Below are 11,918 nucleotides of genomic sequence, written 5' to 3'. Positions count from 1 at the left end.
GGGACAGGAGTTACAGGCAGTTTGTGAGCCACCATGTGGGTACAGGAAACTAAACCTAGGTCCTTTGGAAGAGTAGCCAGTGGTCTTGACCACTGAGCCATCTCTCCAGCCTCCCTGAGCCAGCAGTGGAATTTGCTGTATTGCCTTTTTCTTTCATGGAGGATCTCTCTGCAGTGGGTGATACTGTTCAACGTTTTGTTATACAAAGCTGATCTTTCAATGTTTTTAGGTTTTTTTGTTTTGTTTTGTTTTGTTTGTTTTTTTTGCAAAATCAACCCCTTGTAAAGCCACATTATCAGGTAAATTTATGTTAGGTCCTAAAGCCTCCTCTATCATCATTTCAGCAATGGTCACAGCGTCTGCACTGGGAGCTGACTCATTTCAAAGACGCGTGATCCTGTTATCCCTAGGCGTGTCTCATTGCACACGGTCCCCTGGGCCCTCTCATCTTGTGTGATGTCTGCAACTGACATCCTTTTTTGGCATGTGCCTATACATGTGCCGATAGATAATGATTACTGCTCTGGATGGTTTGTAAAGGGCCTGATAAAAGAGAAGCAAAACCTTATTTGGAGTAAGAGGCATAGTCGATGTGTCTACAAGAGCGCACACAGCACACGAAGACATGCTGCCCTCAGGGAAGCAGAATGGGTTAGTCGTTGACACTGGCCAACCTCTGGTATTTGTTATCACAGTGCTGGGACAGTGAGCATGTGATTAAATTAGTCATAGGAGCAGGTTTATATAATGCCCGGGTCCCATGGCAAGAGCTCCTGCCTACAAAGATTGATGTAGCTGACTGTACAGCAGGCTAGTAACAGAGGCTAATGCTGATCCCGGCTGTGGGACCATCCATCCAGCTATAGCACAAGCTATGTGTCTGATTAATGTAGTCAGGTTCTACCCTGAAAATGGCAATAATTCATTTTTAACTGGAACAAACACTCTCCAGGTGTGAGTTTAACACTTTTAGCTCCAGTACCGCAGCCAGCACCACTTCCCGAGACTGCATAGGATGTTTATTCTCAGCACAATGAGTCACTTCACATCACTGCAGAATGCCAGGAACAGTGAAGCAAACGAGGTGCATCACTGGATTGCACCCCTAAGATCCTTGGATCCTATGGAGAACCTATGTTTCCCTAGGAGCTCCCAGCAAGAGAGTGTAGTGGGTAGCCTGTGGAAGGTATAGTTGAGCTACCAGCTTAGAGAGAGCCCCTTGTAAAGATGGAATCCACCTTTGAGAATCAATACATATCCTCAAAGTCATTACAATATGGTGTTGTATCCCTAGTAGGTAAAATCCACAAAAGAAGAACCAAAGATGGAAGCAATAGTGACCTCACTTTTCATCCTTTCTTATGACCCACTTCGAGTATTTGTGTCTACTCTTCCTATCCATCAGGGTGGTGTGGTTGAGCAATCTTGGCTTGTAGGAGAAGAATACATTCATGCATTCTAGAAGTACCTCATATAATATCAAGATACAGCCATGTTATCATGTTGTCACTTGCAGGTCAATAGACTCAGAGGCAAGGAGAAGGTAGAAATTGCCCCTACCTGGATGGGGGCTTGGTCCCTGGCCATTAGCAGGAGATGGAGCTACTCCTTCTCCCTGAGCATTTTTTGGCATCTGGGTGGCACAGTCACATATTTCTTGTTGTTCCTTCACCCAAGGCTGACAGGTGGATAAGGGCAGCCGATGCAAGCTGGCCTTCAGAAGAACAAGATGACTGAAGGTTCAACCTTCATGCGTGGAGGTCTTAGTCAACAGCGAGAAGTCCAGCTGCTGAGCCCAGCTTAGGTGTTGGCTGAGGTTGGGGGAACTGTAGGATGAGGGTTCAAGGAAGGGGAGCACTGTTTACAGTCTCAAAAGCATGCATAGCAGTTGGAAGGAAGTTGAAGTTCACCCTATTGACCTTTCTCTTGAAGTTTTCAAGGCGGGCGGGTGCGGGGGAGGGGGGAGCTTGAAAGACTTCTGGAATTTTCTAGATTTCATGTGAGCCAATGAATCTGAACAGCAATAAGGGAGGGTCCTAATAGAGTCTGGTGTTCTGCCTAGATTTTCCCTGCCCCAGGTTTGAGGCTCTCCTTCCGAGTATGAGCTGCAAACAGTTCCCAGCAAACTCTTCTCTACAGGATCTTCCCCTGAAGCCATCAGCCAGGAGGCAGGCCTCATTCTTTGGGTTAGCCTCGTCTAATACTCTCTGTAGGATTAGCTGGCTAGGACTACATCTTGATGAAAATTCTCTATTTTCTTCCCTTTCCATCACTCAACTTGAATATCATCACCTAGGAGTTTCCTTTCCAGCAGACCAGTGACATCCCAGGTCTAGATTAGAGTCTGTTTACCTGTATATGGCTGCAACATACATGGGCTTTGAAAACCTGACTTTCTATTCCAGATCATGCTATGATCTACCAGAGGTGAAATTGGACTCAAGATGCTTCAAAAGATAGGAGAGAAAGCTTGGTGTAGGGGATGTGACCAAATTCTATTCAGTCCTTCACATCACGAGGGTATCTCGCCCCTTTGCTCCTCTTTTCTGAGGTCGCCTTGGTATTTGACTGACACTGGAGGTGTCAGTCTGTTGGTGTGTTGGTCTCAGTGGGATGTCTCATGGCCACTTCATGGCTGGTATGTGCCTTCTGGGCATGCATCTCATCTCTGGGTGGTGTTTAGAACTGGACTATAGGAGAGATAAAGGGCTTTTACTTGAAGTCAGAACCATGACATCTCTGAATGGGAGCCATTATGTAGTTGTTACTAGAAGTTGTTTCATGGGGAACCTTCCAGAAAGGTTCAGTGTAAGATAGACTAGGGATTCCAGGTACTCAGTGTGTAGAACTTTCTTGCTCCTGTGAACGGAGACTGTTCTCCACATAGATAATCTGATAGGGTCATTGGCCAGAGGGCTCAGTTTTCTACCTAAAAGACAGTATCACACGAACATTTCAAAGACCCAACACAACAGTAAGAGTGATCACTCACAGATGTATACTGAGATCGTTCACCTCCCAGAACAATGTGATTCTGAGTGTCTCATGCTGACCTCTTTATCATCTTGGACCACAGTGATCATGGTCCCCGGAGAGCTTGGTGTAATGGTACAGAGTTATTTAATGTGGTGGCCCTTCTGTGCACAGCCTAACCCAGAAAACTATAGATTCAGGACTGTCAGCTTCAGATGATACAGTTATTCAGGCAAGAAGCCATGACCTTTTCCAACCTTGGGGACAGAGCTGGTCTCTGTGGCTAGGTATGAAAGTCATGTGAGGCCAGAGATGCTAGTCCATCTGAAGATGCTACAGGGGGATGCAGATTTGAGCTGTTTATACAGGAAGAAGTGCCCCCGTCTCTTTGCGGCTGGGTTCTCTCAAGTGTGTAAAACTGGAGTCTAATGCTGGTCCTCTTAATCTGCTGTTAGAGAATAGCTTTCATTGTGGCTTTGGTGGAGCTTGGGAAGTTTTTGCCATCAGTTTCTTAACATGTGGTATTTAATCTGGAATTGGACCACTCTTGTGGTTACTCCTCCTTCCTATTTATCTGCCAGTGGTTACCCCCAACACCACACACACACACACACACACACACCCCACAGTTTCTTGCCTCCCTAGTGGAATAGTATGTCAGCCGCTTTTCCCTTTTCCACTCAGCAATCCTGCCCACAGCTGCCTGTTTTTCCTGAAGTTTCTCTCTTATCACTAACTGAAAACAATATGTGTTATAACCAGGGTGATGGTTTACTAACTTACATCCTCTTTCTAAGAGGAATTAGTCACAGCTCCCTTTTATTCTGAAAATCACCCCAATTTGGGAGACAAAACTTTCTGTTCACCCTACACATCACTATCTGAACTTCTTCCCTTGACGGCCTGTTTGCCCTCCATGCCAGACATTTATACCTAGGGGAGGCACCCAGTGAATTTGGTAGACGTCGCTCATCCTCACCCCAGGCACTGGCTGAAGCAATGGCTCTTCTCTGCCTGGACCGAGATCCCTCAGTGTCTGTGTGGTCTGTGTTGCAAGACAGAGCAGTAAGGGCGAGGTGAGAGGCTACCACAGGCAGTTGCAATGGGTTCCAGGGAAGACTTGGAACAAGCATGGTGTTACATCACCACGGTGGGGGTGGGGCGGGGCTTCAGCAGAATGAGTGAGGACTGTGGAGCTGGGACCTTTCTCTGATAGGAGCAGGAATCCCAGAGCTGAGCACAGGTGCAGTGGGGGACACCTGCAGAGTGACTGGCTCAGGTGTGTGTGTGTGTGTGTGTGTGTGTGTGTGTGTGTGTGCGCGCGCGCGCGCGTGCATGTGTGTAGTTAGGACCTTGCTGATGGAAGCAAGAATTGTAGGGACAGAATGGAATATCTGGATTTTGAAAAGCACTAGCCAAGTCAAAGTGTCATTTTTGTAAGGAACACAGCCCCACCTCACAAGCGATTCTCCCCCAACTGGCATCTTTTCCCCCCACCCCCAGAGGAATGGGCTTTCCCACACACACACACACCCCAAAAAAACCCAACACAGGTAATAAGATATGCATGGATTTTATGAATGTCCAAACCAATCCACTTTCATTAAATACCACACACCCTGCACCCACAATATCCTTCTAGAAATACAAAACACTTCTACAATAGTGACCTTTACATGGGAAATGGGAGGAGGGCGCAAAAAGACTTAACCAGAACCAACAGATGAACAAGAATCTCAAAGCTTTAGAACTTAAAAATAACAGGTTGTAGTAAAATATTATGTATACTTGCTATATACCAATAAAAATCGTTTAGGCTTGGCATGGTGGAGCATGCCTCTAATCCCAGCACTTTAAAGGAAGAGGCAGATAGATCTCCGTGACTTTGAGGTCGGCCTGGTCTACACAGTAAGTTCTAGGACAGCCAGGATGATACAGTGAGACCCTGTCTCAAACAAACAAACAAACAACCCAACCACAGAACCGATAGCCATGAAAAATATGCTTTAAAACTCCAATTATTTAAATGTAACATGTTTTAAAATATTAACATTTTGAGCTGGTTATGGTGGCACACACCTTTAATCCCAGCACTTGGGAGGAAGAAGCAGGAGGATCACTGTGAGTTCGAGGCCAGCCTGGTCTGCAAAGAGAGTTCCAGGACAGCCAGGGCTATTACACAGAGAAACCCTGTCTTGAAAAACCAATAAGAATGTGTGTGTGTGTGTGTGTGTATATAATGTTAAAATTTAATTAGTGTATATTCATTGTGCAAAACAGTGGGTCATATTGTGACATTTCCATATGTGTCTTTAAGGTGCTTTGATAGTATTCAGTCCTCTATTATCCTCAATTATTTTCCCATCCCATTCCATCCTATTCCTCAGGAATCCCACATCTACTTTCATGCCCCCCTTTTAAGATTCTGCATATGCAAGAAGTTACACAATCTTTCGAGTCTGGCTAATTTCACCCAACATAATGAGTTCCAGTTCCATCTATAACTACACGAAGCCAAGTCCTTGGGCACGGCGCAGAGATTGCCTCAGAGCACATCTTAGAGAAGAGAAGGAGTCAAGCACTTCTTAGGCTCTGGTTTAATCTCAAAAGACATCGTTGTTTATGGTTTGGAAGTGGGACGTTTTTGGTCCAGGTGTTTTGTAGCATCCTGGACCCACTTCTGCTTGGGGTCAGCACAGATCTCTTTGCCCAACTTGGTCTTGAAACTGTAGAAAACAAACAAACAATCAGAAGAATGCTTTGAAAATTCTCCCCCTTCCTTCCGAAACCCTCCCGGATCATTTGTTATGGAGTGCAGAGGCCACTGTGGTACAAAAATGATGGTTAGAAGACGACTGGGCACCAGGCTTGGCTCCTGCTCTTGATGGCCCAGTAAAGACGTCTTTTCTCTTGACCTGAAAGATCTAATCTGGCCAGGAACCAGTTCATGAAGAAAGCTGGGAATAAACACCACATTCTGTGAAAGCCCATGGATTGAGTTTCAGCTCTCAAACTGTATGATTCTTTAATTAAGACACAGCTCTTGACTGTGTGTCTTGGAAAGGAGTTCGGGGCCTGAAGGGTGTGTGTGCATGTGTGTGTGTGTGTGTGTGTGTGTGTGTGTGTGTGTGTGCGCCCACGCGTGCATGCATAGGTGCGGTCGAGTGTTTTACTCACACTATGGCTTTCAAGGTGCATCTGCTGTTGGTGATTTTTTTGTAGCTCTTCAGTAGTGGGTTGGGGATCTTCTTACCGGTCATAATAAAGCAGCAGGAAATTGGGATAGCGCCTAAATTTGGGAAGAAGAAAATGGACAGGAAGAATGAGTCGCCTGAGTCTGGAGTCTGGAAGAAGAAAGTCTGTAGGGAGAAAGTAAGGGTGCGTCAAGGGTGGAGGTAAAGCCATGAGGCCCTGTACTTTGATGCGATGCATTCACCTCCCCATGGTTCCTCTGCACAGTGGGGACCCACTGCCTCTGACAAGGTACGATGTACTTTACACTGGTAAACTGTGATAGATTGTTGAGCCCACCGAGAAGCTGGCTCCTGAAGCCGGTTTACCCTAACCCTTCCATTTCTGACCTAAGTGTGTTTGGGTCAAGTTTCCCCCAAGATTTGTCTGGCAAGGGGATGAGTGTCCAACTCCGTGATATTGAAGAGGAAACAGCAGAATAGACCCCGAGGAATAGTACTGTGCCCCAGAGAACAGTTAGAAGGGAAACTGTCGTTAGCAGGACACAGAGAGCTGCAGCCAGGAAGTACTCTGGGAGACTCCACAAGGGCATCCTTAGCCAGTTTCTGCTGGTTTCAAGCCCCCAATTTGATGATGTTACCTTTCTATTATTAAGTTGCTCTCTAGGACGGGCACTTCTCTCCCTCCCCCCTTCTCTCTCTCTCTCTCTCTCTCTCTCTCTCTCTCTCTCTCTCTCTGTGTGTGTGTGTGTGTGTGTGTGTGTGTGTGTGTGTATGTGTTTGTTACTTTTACTTTTACTATTACTTTGGCTCTATATGTACTTAATAAATACACTCCCTCATTCAAAACTTCAAGTGTGGCTACAGAGACCACTCCCCAGACCACAGAGAATGTAATTGGCATTGTCAGCAGGCTGTGAACTGCCATTTCTGTTTTAAAGAAGTAACTCTCATAAAAAGTGAAACAGGGTGTACACAATGGCAGTGAGGGAGGGAGTAATGACACCCCCATAGATTCCTGGCTCCCCGTGTGCCCTTCACTAGGACAAGGAAATGGGCATCTTCTGTGCCTGACACTACTACTACAGGGATAACATGTAAAGATTTCATCTCTCTGTGAACACTTTCTTTGGTCTTTTCTCATTTACAAAGAGTGTTCACTGAGCAAGGGCGTTGATTTCCCTGCGGGTTCTTGGAACAGTTCAGGAAGTTTCTCAAGACTCTAAGACCAGAAGGGAAAAAAGTAAAAATTCAAGTGCTAGGAAGGGTTTCCGAAAACAACAGAAACAAACAAACAAAAAACAACCCCCAAGGAAAAATAATAATGGCAATAATAATAACAATAATAATAGATCATTTAATAATATATATGGTTATATAATGTTAATTTCCTATACAGTAGTATACATATAATTTGCATTCAACTCTTATTTACAGAGATGAATTGTTTAAGTAGCTAGATGAGAAGAAGGGGCTTAAAGAATGTAAATATGAGATAATTTTCCATTAAATGGGTAAATTTTTAAAAATAAATGTGAATTTTGTTTGATAAGACAAAAATAAACAAGCTTAAACCCAAGTCACAAGAGGTATAAATGATTGTGCAAGGTGCATGCAGTGTGGGACTTAAAGATCCTGTATGTTTGATTAAATTACTAAAGGTTATTACAATTCCTACAGATATTGATCCGCTCAGGGCAACATTTACAAAAACTGATGCAAAAACCAAAAATGCATGTCTAATCAAGGTAGTTATTTGTGATTTGCTAACTTTGCTAGGCTGGTTCATACTTGGACGGGGGCGAATGACATTTTAGCAGAATCAAGATCCATTCAAATTTTTCTACATCCAAGCTCTATTGAGATGTTACACAGAAGTTTTGGATGGTAAGGCTGCCCTCCTGGGTGTCCAGCAACCACAGCTTGGAGGCCTACATCAGCGAGGAGAAAAGGGCCAGAAACTAGAGCCAGTATTGTAGCCTTTGGCCTCTAAAGTCAGCCAGTTTGTTGGGATCCTTCTAAATCTCTAGTCCTCTTGATCAGAGGGGCCACGGAATTTTCAGAGCCTGGACTGTAAGAAGTCCACGAGACCTGGGCACAGCACAGAAGGAGACTCACCAGAGAAGGATGTATTCCCTATGCTTGTAAAGGAAGCCACCTGGTGAACAGGCACTGACCCTTCCCTCAGAGAGCACAAGGAATAGAAAACAAGCTAAACTATTGGAGCCAAGGAGCTTCTCCCACACCAAAGAGTGGTCCCCTGGGGGGTATCCCGTGACTTATAAAGAAGTTTCTCTGTGGCTAGCCATGTGGTCTTAACCATCTCCTCCCCATAAAAGAATATATAACCACAACAAAGGCATGCATAGTTCAAAAGAGGGCAGTCTGTCAAATCCCATAGCATTGCTACCTGGTTTTACCTATCCAATGCTAAGCCCTATTTCTGTAAGACATTCAAAAATATAGAAGAGGAAGAAAAACACACCATCAACCAACAAGCCAGTTGAGGACTTATGCTTTCTCTTTAAGAGCTAACCCCAAAACAACTCCAGATAAATACTTATGCACATTATGTACTTATTTATTTGTCTACAAAGCCTTCTTTAAACACTCTCTGCCTCCTTAAATGCTCAGACAGGTGTGTTTCTTCCAGAATTTAACAAATCATTCACAAGACATCAGACCCTTCATGATCTCAGTACTTTAATTCTACTCTGTCTCTTTGGTCCTTTATTTATAATTGATGTTGTCCAGTTCCTAAGCCCTAAAACTTCAAATAATTCAGACAGAAGCAACTAGCTCCTGATCACATGCTCACAGCCTTCTACTGAGGGCTGCTGGGTTACCCAGAATAGTGCCATACATCCTACCTGTCCTCTGCATGAACCTCAGTGAGGGGTTCATCCAGCCCTCTCATTAACATCCTTAGCCAGCTCTGAAGGAACTTGGATCAGTCAACATCCAATCCCAAAGACTGGGTCCCAAATCCTCCATGTTATGATAAAAACAAATGTGTACACTAAATATACTAAAATATTAAAATATGTTATTTAAACTCACTGAGAAGCCTGGAAGCTGGTTTGCCCCTTCCCTGTTTCAGACCTACGTAAGTCCATCTCAAAGTGTAATCCTTCAAAAGCCAGTGTCTGAGGAGAGATTCACACACCCCCACCTCTACCCTGCAAATCTATAACAGCTGGGCATCCAGTAGTAAAACTAAGCATACTTAAAAAAATTAAACTCAGATCTCTAAAAGTAACAACACCACTAAAATGAAAAAAAAAAAAGTCAACAAAGTCTATAGTTAACTTTTGATTACATTCACCCCCCAATGTGTTAAATCAACCCCCTTATTTATTCCAAATAATAGAGATGGCAGTGCCGTATGACAGCACACAAGCAATTTAAGGGCTGAACAGAATGTGCATTATAGTGCTAAATTGTTATGTGTTGTTTAGGCTCACTTAAAATCTGGCTCTGGGAGTGGGCTTGCTCTCACACCTCAATTTCAGACAAAAACATGTCTGTCTTACAGAGTTCTTCAAGAGCTCTTGCTTGGGGACAGACTACCCACGCCAAAGCTCTATGTCGATGAAGAGAGGACAGCCAGACACCCGAGAGTAAGAGGAGTACGTCCTTAAAAAAAGAACAGCTAAAATGTGAACTATTGCCATCAGAGGCTCAAACGGGAACTCCCTGTTCCAACTGCCCAGTCACTTTCAGATGGATGCTCTGAGTCCCAGTTTAGTGCTGTACTTTTCTGTTATTACTTGCTCATTGGTTTGGAAGCCTCACCCGGCGGACCCTATCCATTAGGAACCTCAGACGACCACCTTAAAAGGGCTCCCTTAGTCAGTTTCTGCTGAACGTTTCGAGCACTAGAGTTGATAGTTTGTGCCTCTCCCTATCTCGCTCCATCTTTTGAAAAATCCGGCTTGCTATGTACTTAATAAACCCACTCGTTCAAAAGCATGAACACAACTGTCAAAGATCATTTTCTCCAGGCCAGAAAAAAGCCCCATCATTCCGACACTCTTTTGCTGTCCTAAAGAGGAGCGCACATCCATCAATGTGTTAGTCTCAGAATCAGTCGTCAAATACTCTCCATCGCCTGCTCTCTGGGCACAAACTCACCTGCACCCTTGGCCACTTTTGTCGGCGGGAGGTATTAACCAGTTTGGCCAGTACGGGAGGAGATGGGGTGGCCTGTGATACTTCTGATACTTGCAAGTGTTGCCTGTGGAGCCCCTGAGCACTCTTTTCCTTTGCTCCCTTAACAGGGCTGAGACCCTGAGTATACAGTACAGAAGCCAAGCCCCTGCATTGTTATTGTTTGCTAAGGGCAAGAAGCCGCCCCTTGTTGACTTGATTTGGATTAGCTGTCACTGCAGCATGCGTTAGTTTACACGCCTAGTAAAAGCAAGCCGTCAAAAGATTGCAAAAACGGGGTTTGGCACAAACACCTGCAGCAGGTTCCTAAATAGAGTCGAGAGCAACCCGCTCTAGAGGACGTCTCAGGACTTTTCTGTTTTGCCACTACTGCTATGTTAGAATCCTGCAGAAACTCTTCCCCCAAAATAGGTCCTTCAATTTCACCACTATCCGAACGCTCACTGTGACATACCATGGGTGTCATACCAATATCCATACCAAGACACTGTGAGGAGAGCTGGCTGTGTTTAGATGCACTTGGCACCTGCCTCAGTATTCATGTCAGAGAGAGAGAGAGAGAGAGAGAGAGAGAGAGAGAGAGAGAGAAACAGGCAGGCAGGCAGACAGACAGACACACACACACAGAGAGAGAGAGAGTGAGAGAGAGAGAGACAAGCAGACAGACAGACAGACAGACAGACAGACAGACAGACAGACACACACACACACACACACACACACACACACACACACACACAGAGCCAGAGAGAGACATAAAGAGCAATATGAACGCAGACCAGTGTCCGTTCTGGCTGTTTGACTGGTTGGGGTTTCTTGTCCCATCTTTAAACTGCAAGGTTAGTGGTTAGCAGCAAGTCTCTGAAGAGCCCTGCTGTGTGGCTTAAGAAATGGATACCTTCCCTCCCAGGGTCAGCAGGGGACTTACCTGGGTGAGCCAGCACCTGAGAGGTGAAGGCGGCAGCCATGAGTAGCAGGCACAGAAGCAGTATGGAAATCCGCATGGTGGAGGAGACAGTTGGGAGTTATCTGCCTTGATCTCAGCCTCTGTGCTCTGCTGGCTTAGTCTGCCCACCTTTATAGGGAGTGGAGTGGGTGGAAGCTTCCAGTGAAGACTCTGCCTGCAGAAGGTCATGAAGGAGGGGTCATGAGCAGCGGCGCACAGGCCAGCTCTTGGAAAGACAGCAAGGCAGAAGAAACACAAAACCGTGGGTGGGACTTGGCATCTGTCAGGGGATGGGAGTGAAAAATGAGGAGATTATGTGGTTATGAGATGTAACTAATCACTAGGCGGCGGGACAGAGAAGTCAGGGAACGGCATGGGAAAGCCAGTGGATTTAGGAACCCTACTTGGTCCCTGTGTTCACCTGGTGACCTGAAGGATTTTGGAGGCCCAGAAGGCCCGCCTTCAGGAAACGGGAAGTGATAGTCTTGCTTGACCTTTGTACGTAATTCAGTTGCCATACAGCCTTAGTATCCAGGAACTTAGTATTATTGGAAGCAGCAAGAGTAGGGATAACTTTAGAAAACTAGGATTATACTTGGCTTGAGCTACCTATACACGGACAGACAGACAGACAGACA

At 45.2% G+C, this 11,918-nt stretch overlaps 1 protein-coding gene across 1 annotated transcript; it reads right to left on the bottom strand.

The window, feature by feature from the left end:
* Window positions 1-4,536: 4,536 nt before the first annotated feature.
* Window positions 4,537-11,473, bottom strand: LOC311579683 (eotaxin-like). The gene is made up of 3 exons (XM_084750466.1): window positions 11,263-11,473; window positions 6,151-6,262; window positions 4,537-5,699 (listed from the first exon to the last, which is right to left on the bottom strand). The coding sequence occupies exons 1-3, from the start codon at window positions 11,336-11,338 to the stop codon at window positions 5,594-5,596; spliced, it is 294 nt and encodes a 97-aa protein (XP_084606592.1). The 5' UTR covers window positions 11,339-11,473; the 3' UTR covers window positions 4,537-5,593.
* Between the last annotated feature and the right edge of the window lie 445 nt (window positions 11,474-11,918).

This window comes from Acomys minous, assembly GCF_964271855.1.
Source record: "Acomys minous genome assembly, chromosome: 12".
Lineage (NCBI taxonomy): Eukaryota > Metazoa > Chordata > Mammalia > Rodentia > Muridae > Acomys > Acomys minous.
The sequence above is the reverse complement of the archived record's forward strand: the minus strand, read 5'-3'. Positions and strand labels throughout refer to the sequence as shown.

Coding starts and splice junctions, on each gene's coding strand:
- LOC311579683 (XM_084750466.1), bottom strand. CDS start 11,338: ATGCGGATTTCCATACTGCTTCTGTGCCTGCTACTCATGGCTGCCGCC. Junction 6,263..11,262: donor TCAGGTGCTGGCTCACCCAG/GTAAGTCCCCTG, acceptor TCCCAAATTTAG/GCGCTATCCCAATTTCCTGC. Junction 5,700..6,150: donor TGCACCTTGAAAGCCATAGT/GTGAGTAAAACA, acceptor TGTTTTCTACAG/TTTCAAGACCAAGTTGGGCA.